The following is an 18555-nucleotide window of genomic DNA, read 5'->3' as shown; positions in this document are numbered from 1 at the left end:
GACACCTGTCCTCCAAACTAAAACAGCAACTTTTCGTTCTTTGTCCATATATAAGCTGCACCTGATTATAAGCCGCACTTCGGGTTCAGACCAAAATTTTAGTCAAAATGGTGCGGTTTATTATTGTGAAATTACTGTAAATGCTTCTTGTCAGTCAGGAACCACTCCAGCCTAGTTTTGCAGATTGTCACGTTCTAGAGCCCAAATGTGATGGGTTTGTGGTAGGTGTAAAAGTAATTCAGAGAGGTGGGAATCCCCTGTGCCTGGGAGTGGTGATATTGTCTGTAAAACAGGGATAACGTCAACCCACATATGACTGCTGGGGTTGGATTGCAGTAGGTTTGGTTTCTGCTTTTATTGCACCATCTTTTCCTCAATTAACTGAATTTTATGTAGGGTTTAAATCTACCCAATAAAGACTGTGGAAATAGAAGTAAGTGTCCAGTCTTTCACTAAAATATCACTTTACAAATACCCAGTGGATTAACTGGAAACAAGTGGTAATTTCAGTTACCACTAGAAATAGGCTTGAATTTTTTAGTCACTGCTCAATAATCACATCCAAGCTTATTGGAAAAGACACACATTTCTTTTATAAGTTGTTTAAAAATCTGGAATACCATATGTTATAGATGACAATATAATATTGGCTTTCATAGATCAGCTTTTGCCTTACAAGTATTTCGATATGGTACAATTTATACTTACTTTTAACTGCTTTTGTATAGCATAATCTGTCAGTTTATGTATACACTGCATAGTTGATATGAATAGCAGTGAGATTAATATATAGTAGGCTTTAGCAATATGTTAAAATACAGACAAAAATACCTCTATGTAACTAACTTAGAGAATGGTGTAAAGCAATTATTTTTCTTGCATCTGCAGACTGGCCTCTCCAAGTGAGAAAATAACAGTGACAAAAAACAGAGCAGAAACATTCAGGAAGGATTTATCAGCTCCTCGCTATCAGGGAGTATGAAACAACAGGACAGAAACACTGGAAGAAATAAAATATACTGACCTAATCTACAGAAGGTCCTGCAGACAAGTCAGAGGTTAAAACCAAACAAGACAGTTCCTGGAGCGTCAAAAACTCGAAGGAATGTTTGAATGATGTATAAACTCATGAATATGCATGTACCCCAGCAATGTAACAGTATATGGAGAATGATGTTTTACATTGACGCTGTGTTCTTGGGCTAATCGCCAAAAGCACCCCAGTGCTAGAGATCCTTTTTGCCCCTGATTTTATCCCTTATTAACCTTTCAAAATTCCAAATCGTGAATTCGTTTTTCACGCCATACATTTCCCAAATTATTTGTAATTATTTTAATTCAGGAGCTAGAAATCACTTAACTGCCAGGAGAAGCTACATGACTTTTGGGAAGCAGCTAATGTGTGTGGAATTTCTGTAGAAGGGATAATAGTATAGAAACTTTCTTCAATCCTGGGTGGAGTGTAATACAATAAAATCTTTTGGTAGAGTAATGCATTTGTGATGAAATTACAAACATTACTGTCAGGTCCCCACTCAGAAGAGGTATGAGAGCAGCAAGAGCAGCACTGCAAGACATTTCCCCGCAGTGCCCCAGCAATGACTTTGGTTCTGTTTCTTCGCCTTTCTGTCTTAACTTTAAGTTGAAATTGCCCACAAAACACCCAGATAAAGTTACTATTCTTCTTCGGCAGACACCTTAGGTAGGTGAACAAAAAAAAGGCTGGCTGGCTCACTGAATAAATGCCACCCAACCAAAGAGGTCAGGCTGTGTAACCACTGCCAATGGTCCCCTCTTCTCAGCCCATTTTCCTCCTACTCAAAGTGATAGAAGATGCTTCTGGCAGGTTCTTGGAGGGTGCTTCAGAACCCTGAGCTTACAGATGCTTTTGGTCATTTCCAAAGGTCTAATGCAAGATAACATGGCACGTGTGAAATGCAAAGCCAACAAGAAGAGAAGAAAGGACCCGAAGGAAGACAAAATTTGCATCCTGTCTTTTCTGGTGTCTGCTCTTGGGAGTGCGTCTGTGTTGGTGGTTCAGCTAAAGCTGATTAATGAGTAAGAGAACAAGCAACACAGTGCTGGGAAAGCCACTGAAATGACCAGAATGATTTTGAGGTGACCCTCTTGTGAAAATATCAAAGGAACATCATAAATGCCCACGAAGACAATGAAGACACACCATTACAGTGCATAATTTGTGACACAGAAGCTGATCTCATCTTTTAAAAAAAGTGTCTTTTATCGCCTCCTTCTACTGACTGTACTAACACTTGGACACCTGGTGATGATACAAATCAGCCCAAATTTGACCTTGGTCAGAGGGTATGGCAAAACTCAGGAGAAAACAGCATTCATATCTCATCCTAACTCCAGAGTTGTTCTCCTTGCAGAGTACTAAAAGAAGGATCCACAAACTTTTCTTCATCAGTCATCTTCATCTGGCAGTGCCAGCTCTCATTTCATTTTGCATTTCTGTGCCACAAATGTATGTCCTAAGCTTCAGGATTTCACACTACACTTGCAAAACATTTCCCCATCTTACCCCACAATAGTAAGAAAAATCTGCTGTTTAACCAGAGAAAAATTTCCACTGCTGATTGATTCCTAGGTCTGTTTAGCTGATTATAATTCCCCAACCTACCCTTATGTGATTCACACCCATACATCTGCTCTAGCTTCAGCATATAATTGTTATTCCATACAGACAGCCTAGTATTTATTCAAACAAGGGTGCTCTTGTGCATTTCTCCCTTTTTAGCTTCTCTAAAAAGCGTAAATCGGTCACGATACTTTACATTGTGCGTGTGTTTCTGTGTGGGAATAAAAACTAATTTTACCATCCTCTCAAAGGCAGTAGTTGATTATCAAGACAGAATAAATAAAAGAAGTATGTTAAATGGAGAACTGTACATTTACATGAGAGACGGGGCATTCCAGCCTTCTCTAAAATACTGTGGCTAGTTAAAAAAGATGATGGTTTCTGTTATTTTCCACCATTGCTTTCTATATTATAGAACAAGTATCTGCTCTCTTGCAGATCTGTTGCTTCAGTACAAAAAAATCTTGGCCGTGACTCTGTGACACTGCAAGTCTTTGACTCCAATGTTATCATTTTTTCCCGGGAAAAGCAAAGAAGATGCTTGTGGAAAAAGAAAGTTGGTACTGCTTGGATTATCTTCATAAAAGAAGATGAAATGAATGTAAAAACATTTGTGCTCTGACAGAGTCAGCTGATTTGGCTCCCAGGAGTTTGTATGAACTGTTGGTTCATGGGTTTTTTGGCTTGTGCCTGTGTTAGGACTTGGGAGAGTTCAATGAACCCAGATCTCAAAGCAAAAATATTTAACCCTCATTTTCTAGTGGAAATGGAGTTTAAAAGCTAACTTTAGTTTTCTGGAAAATATTTTTGAAGTAATCTTAGACTAATTTAACTTGTTTTGTGAAAACAATCCAAATATAGACTTGAAGAGTTGGGAGTTTGGCTTCTGGTTTAATGCATTATACAAGTAGGGATCGACTTGTAAAACATTTTGCAACTACAAGCTCAGTGCCAATCGTGGTATCTGGATGTGGCATCTGGGTTACTTTCATTAACATCTCTTAAGATAAAAGCTCAGCACTGGGTTTTTTTTGTAGAAGTATGAAGATTCTCAGCAAAGGAATTAATAGAGGTTTCATCTTGAAACCTTTGTGTTTCCTATCCCTGTTTTCCACGGTACTTGCAGTCAGATCAAGAGCCCGTGAAAGCATTATGTTTGTTTTTATCTACTCAATCTCATTATAGCTCTGAACAAACATCCAGTAACTGCATTTCCCTTCAGACTCACTTCCCTTTGAGCACTCTGCATTTCACAAATGGAATCAAACCAGCAGCTGCCACTCCTGAGACCCAGAGACTCACAGGCACTGAACTGAAAGCTTGCACAGAAAGCCAAAACACAGCTTTCATCTCATTCTGCATCGTCATCCTCCATCCATCCATCCATCCATCCATCCATCCATCCATCCATCCATCCATCCATCCATCCATCTTCTGCGGGAGAAAAGGGGCGAAGGCAATACATGAATTTAGTTAGCAAAGCATTTGCAAAGCAATGAGGATAATGTACAGCAAACCAGCTATGGCTGGCACGGAGGCGCTGATAAGAGGCAGGAAGACAGGTAACAGGAAAACCCAAGAGAGATATCAAAGTCTGGTCAGGAGCCCCAGGGCAAAAGCCTGAAGTCCTCCCGGAAGGTAAGGTTACTGCAGTTACTGCAGTTACTGCAGTGACCAAAATATTTCACTTCCAGCAACCCACTGGCACTCAGCTGCATCAGCAGTGCTGCAAGTGCTGGTGATCTGGCAGATAAGATGCTGATCTGATAGCTGTTTAACGGAACATACAGAATAAATCTATTTTTTTCAGTGGAATGAAATGAATGTACTAATATATAACTTCAAAACTTCTTGCCAATATATTTTAACTCTCACAAGAAGAAGGAAAGTGTTCAGAGGATGGGATTCAACTTGGCCTCTCCTCTCTGTGACAGCGTCAGTAGGAGGGCTTTGACAAAATAACTGATGGCAGGTTTTGGTCTTTCAAGTTGGCACGTACTTGATTAATGATCTAAGACAGAAATCCATGCAGCTCTTGCCAGCTGTAGTAATAGCCCATTGCAGGTGCTGAGCAGATTTTCAACGAATATTTTCGGTTTTTTGACTGTTACACTGCAACATAACACGCAGCTATTACTCATATCGTTTCAGTAGGTTACCAGACACTATTTTCCAAGCTCTGTTCCCATTTCCCACTTCACACAATTGTTTGTTAAGTGCTTTGAATAAGTGAGATACTAAAAGTGTATTTTTATTATAGTGCTATATTCACCTTAATTATTTTTAGGCATATTATTTCTATAAAAATACCAGATGAAAATCCCAGATATGCTACTGTGAAACAGAGTTTTGCCTGTCACTTGTTTGCAGCTGTCAACTCTTAAGTGGTCACAATGTTCAAGGGATTTGCAAGAGCTGTAGAGTGTTAATGGCTCTGTGAAATAACTTTTTTCTTAGCCAGAAAAATTCCTTCCCAAAAGCCCGTGCTTGATAAAATCCCCACATAGGTCCTCTGTACTTTAGTAAATCAAGAGTGCCCCAGCTATCTCAGGGAATATTGTCTCTGTGATGCTTGAATACACTGCTTCCTTTGGATTTACTGTGCCCACAAAGACGTAGACACAAGGACAACAATTGAGGTAAAGGATTAGTTATAAAACCGGGGTGGGGGAGACAGGGAGAAGAGAGATGACAGCATGACAAGCAGAACTAGAGAATGTTATCCAGGCTGCCACAGAACTGGGTATCTCTGCTCCAAAACTCTCACAATGAATTCCTAGGATATGCTCCTGTTCAGAGCCATGTACTCAGTTTCCATAGAAATGGAGTATTTGAGATAAGGTCTAAGATTAACTGCTTAATGACTTTTTCTTACCAAGTGTGCCCTTAGAGTCAAGCTCTGTTGTTAAACTTCAAAGGCTCTTGATGGGTGTGAAGCTATCTTGAGAACTTGTTGATTTTTCCCTGCTTCATGCTCAGTCAGCTGATGAACCTCTAAGCAGAAGCAAAGATGGTATTTTCACCTGGAATAAATTAGTAGGGCTGTTCACAGATTATTTCTTCTTCTATTTTTACCCAACCACTTCTAGCCCAAACCTAAACTGCTCAGTAATACGAACTATTTCTGTATCTGTATTAAATGCTATATAAAACCTGGGTGACTGATCACTAGTACAGGCTGGATTCTGTCATGGCTGTGAGATGAACTAAAGCCTCCCTCCACCTTGTCAAGCTGTTCCTGTGTCATCATCAAGAAACAAAAGGAAAGAAACATGAAATGCGCTTTTGGGAATCCTAGTCTATATTTTACATATCATAGTGATGTGGATGTGCAGTACCAAATGGGAAAGTTTCACAGAAACCCAACTGGCAAATAACTTCACCGCACTAATGAATTTTCCAAATATTTGTATAAGCATTGTGAGTAAAGTTCTATTCAAGAGTAATGAGGGTACTTCCTATCTTTTTGACTCACTCCACCATTAATTATTTTCAGTTCCTTGCAGTTATATAATTGTTATGCATCTTGGGACAATAATCTTTGTTCCCTAGAATCTCAGTAATAATAAAAAATGCCCTTTGTAAATCTTTGTCTTTTGTCTCCTGTGTGTAGAAGCATGGCCATCATCTTCCACCATCAGTGTTCTTAATTTCTTTCAAAGTTTGATCATGGCAAAAGACCAAAACCCCACACTGTAGTTATTCCAAGCATAATACCACGAGCCAAATTAATCCATGATCTAATAGTGATGACATTGGTGGATTCAGTCCAGAGACAAATGTAGCTTAAAGTTGTTTTATATTCCCAAATCTCAGAAGAGCAACAATATTTCTTTAAAAGTTGAGATTTTTATGGCCAGAGAGAATGATATGAATTCCTGTTTATGCTGATAAATTTTATAGAATCTAGTATTTTTTTCCAAATAACACAAATATATGCCACATATGAATAGTCTTTCTTATTCTTATCTTTTTCTTGCTATCCTCTATTTTCAAGGTCACCTATTTTTCTGGAGTGCCCTAAAAGGGACACACAGTCTAGTACACAGTAATTTCCATCATGAAAAAAAAATTTTTTTTTTTTAAATTAAATTATTGTGCAAGTAGTAGTAGAACAACATTATTGTGTTCTCTGCAGTGCCAGACTTGCTCTCATAAAACAGCAAATAATCACGTTGCCTGGTGAAGAGAGGCTCACAGTCAAGTTATAAACTCAGTATTATTCATTCGAAATTAGACTATTTCACATCACTGACATTATTGGTACAAAAACTACACTTGCAAGTGACTGGCAAAAAACACCCAGAATCTGAAGAAAATCTACAGGATTGCTCAAAAAGTGATTAGAAAAGGCTTATCAACAATCCTGACTGATGTTACCTGGATTAGGTTCTGTCTCAGCAAAGCTTTTACCCCTAAGAACAGGAAAGATCCCAATGTCCTTTCCATGTCAGATCAGTTCAAGTGCTCCTAGGACAGTAGGACTGGCTGCTATGGCTGATTTTCAGAGGCTGATGTGTGAATTAGTCTTTTAGAACAGCAAGTATCAACTTCTTGCATTGTGAAAAACATCTTCCAAGTGAAAACATCAAAGCAGCCTACGATTATGAACCAGCTCAGCTAAAGCTTGTTCCTGTACATTTGTCTTGCTGTTTCTTACAGTACAGTAAGCTCTCAGAGAGGTATTACAGCTGTGATGATCCTTAGAGAATAAGAATTTTGCTAAGCTGTTTCCTGGAAAGCAAGTAAACTGACAGGCAATTTTAATTCTCCTTTAGCAGAGCTTTACAATTGGATCTGTTTTTATTATTACTTGAAATTCTTTCTGCAGAGGTGAACGTTTATTTATCTAGCCTCAGATATCAACTGGGTCCAATATGAGGCTTGAAAAGAGGCAGCCAAACAATATTACATATATTTTCACTTTACATTCCTTTATTTCCTGAGGGTCACCTTTAGCAACAATATACTCTGAAGGCATTTGGATAGAAACTGGGGAATCATTTCCTTTTCATCTCTCCTCTCTATCTGGCCAAAAGTACCCACTTTTACCTCTCAAAAGACAGAAAGGGACCTGAAGACTAAGGAACAGAGAAGCTATTGTGGCAAAAATAAAACAATTTAAAATATCCCTTATTGGTTTTATCATTCTGTGGTTGATGCATGCTCTGAATGTGCTGGATCCCTGCCCTCCAGACAGATGGAAAGGCTCATGACAATGTTAGGAACAATGTTCTTCTCTTAAGAGCAAATAATTTTGAGATCCTGGCACTAACATGGTAGTTAAAGAAGTGATCTTGTGCGTGACCTCACCAGAAGAGACAGGAAAAAAGGTACAAATGCAAGTGTGAGGTACACAAATGATAAATCTCTCATTTTCCCCACTATCTAGCTTCCATGTCTCCTGCTAAACCACTTTTGCTCCTTGTTGCTGTCTCAAACTCCTCTTCATACTCCTCCCTATTCCTCCTACATCCCATTTCTCTGTCTAAGCCCCTTGGCCTGTATCACACACATTAACTGCACTACCAAACTTGCACTATCCAAGAAAAGGAAATGGATCCTCAGTTTCTATCCAAATGTTCTCAGGATACACTGCATTAGACTATCCTGTCCCCTACCATGGACACCCACCAGAAGAGAGTCTGTGGTCCAGCACTCACATTCCCTAGAGAAATGTAAAAAGAAGCTGCAGGAAACTAGAAAAATATGGTAACTTGCTGTGAAAAGCTGATGTCGAAAGGACTAGAGGCACACTGATGTGTTATTTGTGAAATATGATTACATCTGCCTTTTATCTTTCATCTTGTTACCCAGTGATAATTGACTGCTCAAGGCTGGCACTCATTTTTAATTATCCCCCTGGTGGAAACCCAGCAACACGCTCTGCAATTTCTCTCACAGATCTGCATGCAGCATCTGTAACACATCATCCTTCAGCAAACAGCAAGTCCTTTTTCTGTCTTTTTTTTTGCCCCCAAAATTAGCTATACAGATTAGTATAGGGCATTTCTAAAAACAAAACCAAAACTAAACTAAACCAAAAACAAAACAAGAGGTAGAGAACATCAATATGCCCACAGACTACACTGAATTTGCTATTCATTAAAGTAACTCACATTTGAGATCTGCTAACAAAGGGGCTGCCCTGCTGCTATGTCTTGGAGGTTTCCATTTACCTATTTAGCTAATTAATTTTAGAGAATTAAGCATTTAGTAACTTCTTGAGTTCTGTGTCCACACAGCTGCCACACAAGCTGAAATAACCATCACCTCACAAAAGGAGCTCTGTTAGAGCTTTACTTTACTAATAAATAAGTAAGGAGCTCCACTCAGTGGTAAGACAATGTATATCCAACTGTGATATCTACAAGAGAAGAAAGCAGTCTCTGGAAATGTAAATATGTATAATTAACACATCTCCTTAATTGACTCTGCATTATTCATTGTAATCATAACACCAGAATCACAATGTTTATTGATTGTCAGCAACATTTCTGAGAGAATTCAATCACTGGAATATGATATATAACCATCCCATTTAAAACAATAAAACTCAGTACCACCTCTTTTTTTTAATTATTATTTTAAGCTTGTTAGACTTCCACTTGTAAGTAACACTTTTTTTCATCTTTCCTTCTTTTTCTTGTACTGTGTCTAGACTTTCTTGAAAAACTGAAGCCTATTTCACAGTTCCTACCTCCTCTAAAAGTTCAGTATTAAGCAAAGCAGCTACAGAGTGTTGTCCCCTCTGAGGGCACTGAATTAGTGTATTTTTAAAGCAAATATTTTCAGAATGTGGGGAATAAACTACTTCAATGGAGCTGCTACCAGGGGGAAAGTCTGAGACCACTGCTAAAGTCTGATTGAATCCTGAGTTAGGCCTAGCACCAACTTTGGAGACTTCCAGAAAAGCACATTTAAGAAAAAAATGTAGACAGGTTTCTTTTCAGAATTCGTTCCATATGTCCTTAGTTGTATTTTCCCATATCCTATAGTTCTGCTTGGCCTAGTGGGATGTCTAGATTTTATAGGTTTCACACCTCCATTGTTTTCCCCTCCTTTTCTGATTTTCAGCTACTTACTGGCAAATTTGAAATATTTTTGCCTTTCTCTGCCCGTTATGGATTTTGTGTGTTTGGAAGTGGATGTCACAAGCTTTGTACAGGTGGAAAATCAGGCTCCATTTAATATAAGACAAAATCAATCAAAGCTATGAAATCATTAAAAGTAAACGTCCCCAAACACAATCTTTCCATTCTTTCTGTTTCTCAACCTTGAATTCTAAGTAGGCCATTTAAACTTAATGCAAAGTTTTTCTTTGTACTGACCCTTAGCATCATTTTATTTCCACTGAAAAAGTTGACAACATTGGTTATCAGAAGAGTTTTTTAAAATGTAAACCCAAACACCATTTCTAGCAAGAAGACATAGCCATTTGCTTAGATAAAATTTTTGAAAAATGTACATTTAGAAGTAGTAAATTTTTGTTTGGAAATAATCCATAAAATCTTAAACTGGGAAGGTCCATGTGGTGACCCGTGGCTTTGAATGGAAAAACTGTTGATCTATGATACAGTGTCAGTATGCCTGAAAATGAGTCACGAAGTTACAAAATCCTTAGGAGCTACTTCTCAGAACCCTGGGGTGAGAAATTAAATACCAGAAGAATGTGAAACATGGTGTCTATCCTGTAAATAAAAAAGCTGTGGAAGTCTGCGGTTAGCTCCAACTTCAATTTCGGTTAACGATTTAAATACTTTTCCTATTTGCAAGGTTGAAGAGAAAAGGATGAGCAACTGCCAATCATTCTGATTCTTAGTTAAGAGAAACAGCACTCCCCTCATCTTTAAGAGCAGTGACACTTTTCCAAGTGCCACCCTCAGACGCTTCTGAGGGTGAGTCCAGACACCACTGCCAGGTTGTCCTTGGCATCAAAATGCCCAAACGGGCGGTGCTGCTGTGCATCCCTGAAATCTCCACATTCTGCAGGGCTTTCCCACGGCCTTCCCAGCTGGAAAGGACGATCAGGCCCCACAGGGAGCCTGAGGGGAGCTGGCCCTGCAGGAAAAGCGGGATTGCCTTTGGGCAGGAGTCACTGCTGGTTTAGAGCAGGGCACTGAAGGACCTTGGCTGCATCCCCGGGGCTGAGTGTGGATGGATGGATGGATGGATGGATGGATGGATGGATGGATGGATGGATGGATGGATTGGGAAGAAGGTGGCTGCTCCCTCACGGAGCGGGATGAAGGATGACCAGCATGGCCAGGACCTCACTCTTGCCCCAGGGAGTGGGATGGTGACCGAATGGGATGGGATGTCACGGCTGTTCCTTCACGAGGCGGGATGAAGGATGCCCAGCACAGGGAGGCGGACACACGCCCACCCACACCGCGGGCCGGCCCCCGCCGTGACGCGCGTCCGCCGGGAAGCGCTTCCTGCCCGTCACTTCCCCCGCCGCCGCCGCCGCCGCTCCCCGGGCCGCCGGACTCGTGCCCTGCCCAGGCCCCGCCGCCGCCATGGCCATGAGGCAGACCCCGCTCACCTGCTCCGGCCACACGCGGCCCGTGGTGGACCTGGCCTTCAGCGGCGTCACCCCCTACGGATATTTCCTCATCAGCGCCTGCAAGGGTGAGCGGGACGGGGACGCTTTGTTCGGGGTCGGGCTGGGCGCGGGGCAGCCCCGGCGCTCGTAGGCCGCGCATCGCCGCCCCGGGCGCTGTCCGTGCGTGTCTCGGCCGTGTCCCGGCCGCTCGGGGTGCTGACACCGCCTCGCTGCGCTCCGCAGTGCCGGAGGGAGTGGACAGCCGCCTCTCTGTCCCGCTGCTTCCCTGCCGGGCTGGCCCGGGGCTAGCGGAGCCCGGCTGGGACCGCGGCCGTGCAGGGGTGGGAGGTGTCCAGGATGGTTTGTTTGTAGAACTTCTGTTCCCACCGCTTGTGCACATGGGCTGTGCATTTAAAGCGAGTCCGGTTTGACCAGGGCAGCTGCCTTGCCTTGCTGGACACGGTGTGATGGTGTCTCTTTGCTCACTGTGGGAATGGCATTTTGTCTTCGGACATGTATATTTTAGTATTTTGCATGCATAAGTTTTAAAGAGCATTCCTTTATGCCTTGAAATGCTTCCAGATAAGCTCTACATCTTGTATGAACAACTCTTTGATAGCCTTCCAGAAAATACTGATGATGGCAAAGGCTTTCTATTACTACTTCTTTTTTTTTATTTTAATCTTATCTCACTGCAACCATGAGACTTGTCTCGGATGACCTTATAATATTGTTAGAAAGTAAAAAAGAGTAAACTAAATGTGTCCTGCCAGAAGAATGCTTTAGTGAAAATAAAACCAAATGAAATCTTCCTTTCTACTTTCCTTCTATCTTTCAGTTACAGACTTTTACTAGGAAACTTTTATCTCATTTGCAGTAGCATGTGAATATTATTACAGTTTAGATGCATGCAGCAAGTATAGCTGCACATCTGAACTCTACTAAACCCCTCTGCAAAGACTGGCTTTCTGAAGTATGGGGTATTTCCACAAGGGTGCAAGGGAATGTTTCTTCTTTTAAAAACCTGTTTCCTTCTTTTCCCGTGTTGCCTGAATTTTGTCTTTTTCCGGTGAAGATGGCAAGCCTATGCTGCGCCAGGGAGACACAGGAGACTGGATTGGCACGTTTCTGGGTCATAAAGGTGCTGTTTGGGGTGCCACCCTGAACACGGATGCCACTAAAGCAGCCACAGCAGCAGCAGATTTTACAGCGTAAGTGCTGAACTGTCTTCATGCTCTGTATTTTGATTTTATTCTGTAACTCTTTGGTGACAACATAGCTCTGCTAAATTACTGATTCATTTGTTTCCCTTTAGTTACTCTTAGTTATTTTTGGCTAGCGAAATTGAAACTTAGACTTTTACCTTCTTGAAAGCAGCTACAGTTAATTCTGTCATGGTGAACAACTACAATTGTTTCTTGATGTGCTTAACTACTGGTTTACTTTTCCTTAACTTTTCTATGCAGCTCTCATCTCTGCCACTGTAGTTATAGCAGAGTTGAGAGAAGGACTTTTATTTTTCTTTTAGCAGTTAGCCTCTTCTTATTACAAGAAACTTCTAGTGAATTAGTTCTTCGATGTTTTTTGTTGTTCGTTTGTGCTGTTTGCAGTATTAACGAATATTTTGCAAGTTGAATCTTGTTAGTAGAGGGCAAATTCTATTCATGAAGTTGCAGACAGAGAACAGCCACCTTTGTCTTCAAACTAAAATGTCAATTAATTTGCATGGTCCTGAAGAAGAACATAAAGGAATGTGGTGGGATAGTCCAAAAAAAGCTCTAGTAAAAATATATAAAATATTCTTATTGACTAACTGGGTTACAACTTACAAGAATGTAGTGCTTAGGATAAAATGTTGTCGTAACATCAGGAAAGATTACTTACAAATTCATCTGGCTGTCCATGTTGATTTGTCCCGGTGCTTCTAAAACATGGCTGTTTCCTCTTGCTGTTTAGCAAAGTGTGGGATGCTGTGTCAGGCGATGAACTGATCACACTGGCTCACAAACACATTGTCAAAAGTGTGGATTTTACACAGGTATGAGAAACCTTTATACCTTATTCACTGGGGAAATAAGCTCTTGAGTATGTTTTGCTATTAGTTACTTTTTTGCTTTTTTATTGTATATCTTAACAGGTAAATAATCTAAAACACTGCTGCTCGTTTTTAAGATTGTAGGGTAAATGTAGGAAGTGTGTTAGAGGTTGGCTGAGGGAAGAAGCTGTGATTTTAACTCACAAAGGCTGTATTTTGGTTCAACTAGAGTTGACTTTCTATAACTTTTGTTTCAGGATAGCAATTATCTGTTAACAGGTGGACAAGATAAGCTCTTGCGTATCTATGACTTGAGCAAGCCAGAAGCAGGTGAGTCTACTTTTAAAACTGGTTCTTAGAGAACTTCTTTAAAGGCAAATATAGGCTCTGAATTTAAGGGGTTACTTTCTGTTGTGAATCACAAAAAACAAAGGGCCACAGAATTGCTTGGGTTGGAAAGGCCTCTAAAGATCACTTGGTTCAAACCCTCTTCTGTGGACTGCTGGACCAACTTGATTAAAGCCCCATCAAACCTGGTCTTGAGCACTTCCAGGAATGAGGCATCAAGCAGAGCATGTTTCAATTCAGTGCAGACACACTCAAAATTGGCCTAATTAATTCAAATTTAATCATCTGAAAGAAAAAAAAAAGACTCCACATATGTGTGAAGTTTAAATTGTGTTTAACTGTGTGTTTAAATTCATGTTGATACTGAACTCTTGATGGCTGATAGGAGACCAGAGAACATTGATGTTCACCTAGTAAGCTAGGCAATCAGATACCCAGTTTGCATTTATCCTGTTCCTGGAATAAGATCTACAAATCAAGTCCTAAGTGCTTGAAGTAATTCTACAGTCTCTAGTAGATGGAAATCTGTGTAACTTAAGGAAGGCCCTGAACTGCTTCATGCCATTATTTCATTTTACTACATGTATTAAAATATTTGTCTTTATTTTAAGAACCTGATGTTGTCAGTGGACATACTTCTGGCATAAAAAAGGCTTTATGGAGCAGTGATGACAAACAGATTCTTTCAGCTGATGATAAAACTGTCCGGTAAGAAAAAGTAACTTTGAGTTTTCTTTATTGTCATGCTCTGTGTGAGTATATAGTTATGTTATTTTGGTAAGGGATATAAGTAGCACAAGTTACCTGATCCTAGATTGTTGTAGCTGCATGCCTGATGCAGCTCTGTTCTGCTGTCAGCGATCATTTTGCTAATAGTTCTAATTTCCCCATAAACATGTGCTCTTCATAGATGGGTTCTCCCTGATAAGAAGAGGTGGTCTTTAAGAACTGCTTAGAATAAATTTATGCCTTCTGTAATCCTGAAGAAGATTAATTTATTGATGAGGTCACATGCATGGACACTGTCCTGACCTATTGTTGCTTTGTCTTCTTCAGTTTCCTAGCATTCAAGATAGGCAAGTGCCAAGTCCTGTTTGTTTTTCTCCAAATTGCAGGAATGGAAATGCTGCAGTCAGCTAATGAGTAAAGATTTTTATTTGTCATAGCAGCACAATTTAATTTCTGTTTAGATATCTTTTGCACTGCTAGGTAGAAAACTATATTATGTTTAATGTACTTCTGTAAATTGGGATTAGTACCTCTTCATCTTTTGAAGTAAAAAGACAGAATGGAATATTCAAGCCTTGCTTTGAGATCTGTTGCTTAGGAGAATTAAACAAGATTTTTAATTTCCAAGAGAATCACTGAGTAGTTAAATGGTGTGTATATACCATTTTATGTTGTGGCATTTAGCTGCAAAGGCAGCAGTATTTTTAAAAAAGGGCTATGTGTTAAGCTTGGCCTAGGTGAGAAGGCAGGTAAAGCCACTGGAGATCTGAAGTGGAGTCAAACCACATTCCTTGATGGGTGCCTTTTTTGCTCCAGGTCTTGCCATGGATGTGAGGTGGGAAGTGTTTGATTTACAGAAGTCGTCTGAGAGTCTTTTTTTCCCTTTTTGTTTCCTTTTAAGCCTCTGGGACCGGAGTACCATGACTGAGGTGAAGTCACTAAATGTGGCAATGTCAGTGAGCAGCATGGAGTATGTTCCAGAAGGACAGATATTGGTGATAACCTATGGGAAGACTATTGCTTTTCATAGTGCAGAAACGTGAGTGCACAACTCCAGTTTTCACAGGTGGCTTCTTGGGGGTAAAAACTGGCTGTACAAGGCCAAAATTACCAAGCTGTCAAAACTGGCATCTCTGTAATGTTTCAAGAAAGGAAGTTACATGCTTAAACATATTCCAGTAAGTGGTTCTGTGTGAGCTTTTGTTTTGCTTATTGTAAACTCATTTCTAACTTGACAAGCATGATTTGCAAGTATCAAAACTTGTTTCAGAAACTTGGTGGGATTGTACTGTATTTCTGGCAAATGCAGTTGAGATTAGTAGAATCACAGTTCTCTTTGCTCTCAGGATTTTTTTAAAATGAACTTTATTAACAAACTTTTCTCCCTCAGTCTAGAGCAAATTAAATCATTTGAAGCACCTGCTACAATCAATTCTGCATCACTTCACCCTGCGAAAGAATGTTTGGTTGCAGGTGGTGAAGATTTTAAACTCTATAAATATGACTATAATACAGGAGAAGAATTAGGTATGTTTGTCTCCTATATCATAAAGGATTCTGAAATAGGTATTAATAAAATAACGGCCAGTAAATGAAACTGTTGTACTCTAATGAGGTCTTAGCATAGCATGCTGTGCAAGAGGATGATGAAAAGGTTTATAATAAGTTAAATATTTCTAGCTATCTTAATACACCTAATATTCTAGAACTAATTTAAACATCCATTCAACAATTCTGTACCTATTTAAAAAAAATTCTCATTCTGTATTTCTATAATAGCTGTATATTAAATTGTCATACCGTTCATGAGATATGTCAGTTACAAGATTTTATGAAAAATATTACATGTTCACCAAATTTTCTTACTGATCCAGTCCTCATTTAAAATTGTTTGTATCAGAAACTGTTGGGCTTGTACTTATATTTCAGTTGTTGGCTGAAATTTGAAATTGATGGTGTTGCTTGTTCTTTCAGAATCTTACAAAGGGCACTTTGGTCCCATTCACTGCGTGCGATTTAGCCCCGATGGAGAGTTATATGCAAGCGGCTCTGAGGATGGCACGCTAAGGCTGTGGCAGACAACAGTAGGGAAGACCTATGGCCTTTGGAAGTGTGTAGTTCCTGGTAAGTGCCTGCTTGGTCCTGGTGAAACTTGGCAACTGCTGTAACTCGTGTCTTCTGAGGGTTTCTGGTCATATCTGTGAGACTGAAGGATGTGTTTTTATAGCTGTCACATAAGCAATTAATAGCATACCTGTAAGCTTTTTGAATATAGACACTTTGTAGATATTTAAGCCAAGAGTCTGGTGTATTTTTATGTTAAAGAGCAAGAAATACGTGATGCCACTTGTATAATTCTGAAGGAGAGACTCTAGAAAGTGTGGACGATAGTGGATGATAGTTTTATTTTATATTGTACTCTGGTTCTTTCAGCTTGGAGAGCATGAAGCAATAACTACACGTGGATATTCATTAATAGAATTGCTTGCTCGAGTGTTTCTCCTCAACACTGAATTTCATGGAAATTATTTTTTTAAATTTTTAAATTAAGGTGGGTGGGTGGAACTGAAGGTATTGACTGTTTGTTTTTTTTACTCTTTCTCTACAGAAGAGGAGAATGCAGAAGCAGCAAAAGCAAGGACTACCCTTCCAGGAACTGCAGAGGAGGAAATAGGTAATGAACTGAACTGACAACTTCGACTGCCTCACTGTTAAAAGATAGCCAAGATGATAGCATTCCTTAGAATGGAAGAAGTGCTTTCCCTCAAGTGCTTACTAGTATTTTTCACTCTTTTCAAAAGATCTTTGAATGCATTTGCCTGACATTGATTATGTGGTAGGTGTCAGACTGGGGACAGAGCTGTGCAGACAGAACAGATGGGGTAGAACAGCTGTATCAGGTCGAATGGGAAAACAAACTGAACTGGTTTAAGCAATCCCTGCAACATTTCTTTGTTTTATATATCTAAAGTGAAGTTAACTAACACCCTTTCTTTTTAGTTGCAGAAGAGATTGCCTCTGAAAACTCAGATACAGTGTACAGCTCAACTCCTGAAGTGAAAGCCTGATTACTGCAGCTGTTACGTGGCACACGGACATGCAAGACTAAATCAAGTGACAGTGACAGACAGCAGCCTTGCAGAGAGCGCTCCCTGCGTGGGGCAAAGATGGGCACTAATTGATGAGAATGCGGTGGAACTGGCTAGGTGTTGTCTGTAAGAGAACTGAGCATCCAAATAAAAACCCAAAAGACAAGTAGTAGAGTTCTGCTGGCTTTTTGGCATAACTGCCTACTGTCTTTTCAAAGAAGTGTGCAAGCCAAGATCCAGTCTCTCCAATCTCAATTAGACTCATTGTAGTGTGTTTTCATTATTACGAAGAAGAGATACAATGGCTTTTACCTTTTTTTTTTTCTTCTTGAAAGTTGGAAAAATTGGCTCTAGTTGAAAAGAAGGGATTATGTACTTAAAAGTATTTGGTTCGGGTTTTGTTTCATTGTATGCTGCTTCTGAATGTTTAACTGTTTTCAGTTGTCTAAATAAAATGCCTCTCCAAACTCGTACGTTACTTCTGAGCGTTGGGTTCATGAAATGGAAAAGCAACCGCATTAATCACGTAATCCTTGGCATCTTGGGTTTGTACTGTAGAGAGAGAAAGCAAAAGAATGTTTTAGTGTTGGTACAGAGGGTGGCAAGTTCTTTGATCTGTAAGCTTTGTATCTTTTTTATTCTTTAAAGTTTGGAATGTAAACATGAGTCTTTAAAAAGAAAAACAGTGAAAATTCCTAAATTAAACGTTCTGCCTGAAGTATTTGGTTGTACATGAAAATATCAGAGGCTGGCTGCAAATCTGTGTAAAGCTTGGGTTTAGTCCTCCAGACTGGATAAAAAAGTTACCCTTTCAAAGTTATAAATCATATTTTCTTCATTAAAGAAAATAATTGCCATTCTTCCACTTGTCATTTCCTTTAATGTTATGCTGAAAGCTTTACATAATGCATTCTGTGCGGTTAGAAGAAAGTTAGAGGTATATTTATTCACACACGTTTTTATTTTTTCATATTCATACTTGTCCTTACTGTCCTGTTTTTGCAGACTATACCTATTTGCAATTACCTATTTGAATTTTACTCTAAAAACAAGCAACTCTGATTTACAGGTACATGATTCAGTCTTGGTTATTCCAGAAAGGCTCCATCTCTAGTACTTGAGCATAAAAATTTAATTTTACAAATTGGATGCATTTAAAATGAGGAACTTGGAACACCTCACCCCATGGTGAAACTTGTTGCATGCT

General features: G+C 39.7%; 1 protein-coding gene across 1 annotated transcript; it reads left to right on the top strand.

Annotated features, from left to right (window-relative positions):
• Positions 1-11046: 11046 nt before the first annotated feature.
• Positions 11047-18208, top strand: LOC116995458 (serine/threonine kinase receptor associated protein). The gene is made up of 10 exons (XM_033058201.2): positions 11047-11233; positions 12223-12358; positions 13104-13185; positions 13440-13512; positions 14142-14238; positions 15161-15298; positions 15650-15786; positions 16234-16383; positions 16868-16933; positions 17260-18208. The coding sequence occupies exons 1-10, from the start codon at positions 11122-11124 to the stop codon at positions 17325-17327; spliced, it is 1059 nt and encodes a 352-aa protein (XP_032914092.1). The 5' UTR covers positions 11047-11121; the 3' UTR covers positions 17328-18208.
• Positions 18209-18555: the final 347 nt, after the last annotated feature.

The sequence above is a fragment of the Catharus ustulatus genome, chromosome 4 (assembly GCF_009819885.2).
Source record: "Catharus ustulatus isolate bCatUst1 chromosome 4, bCatUst1.pri.v2, whole genome shotgun sequence".
In the NCBI taxonomy this organism is placed as follows: Eukaryota; Metazoa; Chordata; class Aves; order Passeriformes; family Turdidae; genus Catharus; species Catharus ustulatus.
The sequence above is the reverse complement of the archived record's forward strand: the minus strand, read 5'-3'. Positions and strand labels throughout refer to the sequence as shown.

Excerpts from the sequence above, each read along its gene's own strand:
- LOC116995458 (XM_033058201.2), top strand. The coding sequence starts at position 11,122 with ATGGCCATGAGGCAGACCCCGCTCACCTGCTCCGGCCACACGCGGCCC. Across the intron at positions 14,239-15,160 it reads GCTGATGATAAAACTGTCCG|CCTCTGGGACCGGAGTACCA; the intron begins GTAAGAAAAAGT and ends TTTCCTTTTAAG. Across the intron at positions 15,299-15,649 it reads GCTTTTCATAGTGCAGAAAC|TCTAGAGCAAATTAAATCAT; the intron begins GTGAGTGCACAA and ends TTTCTCCCTCAG.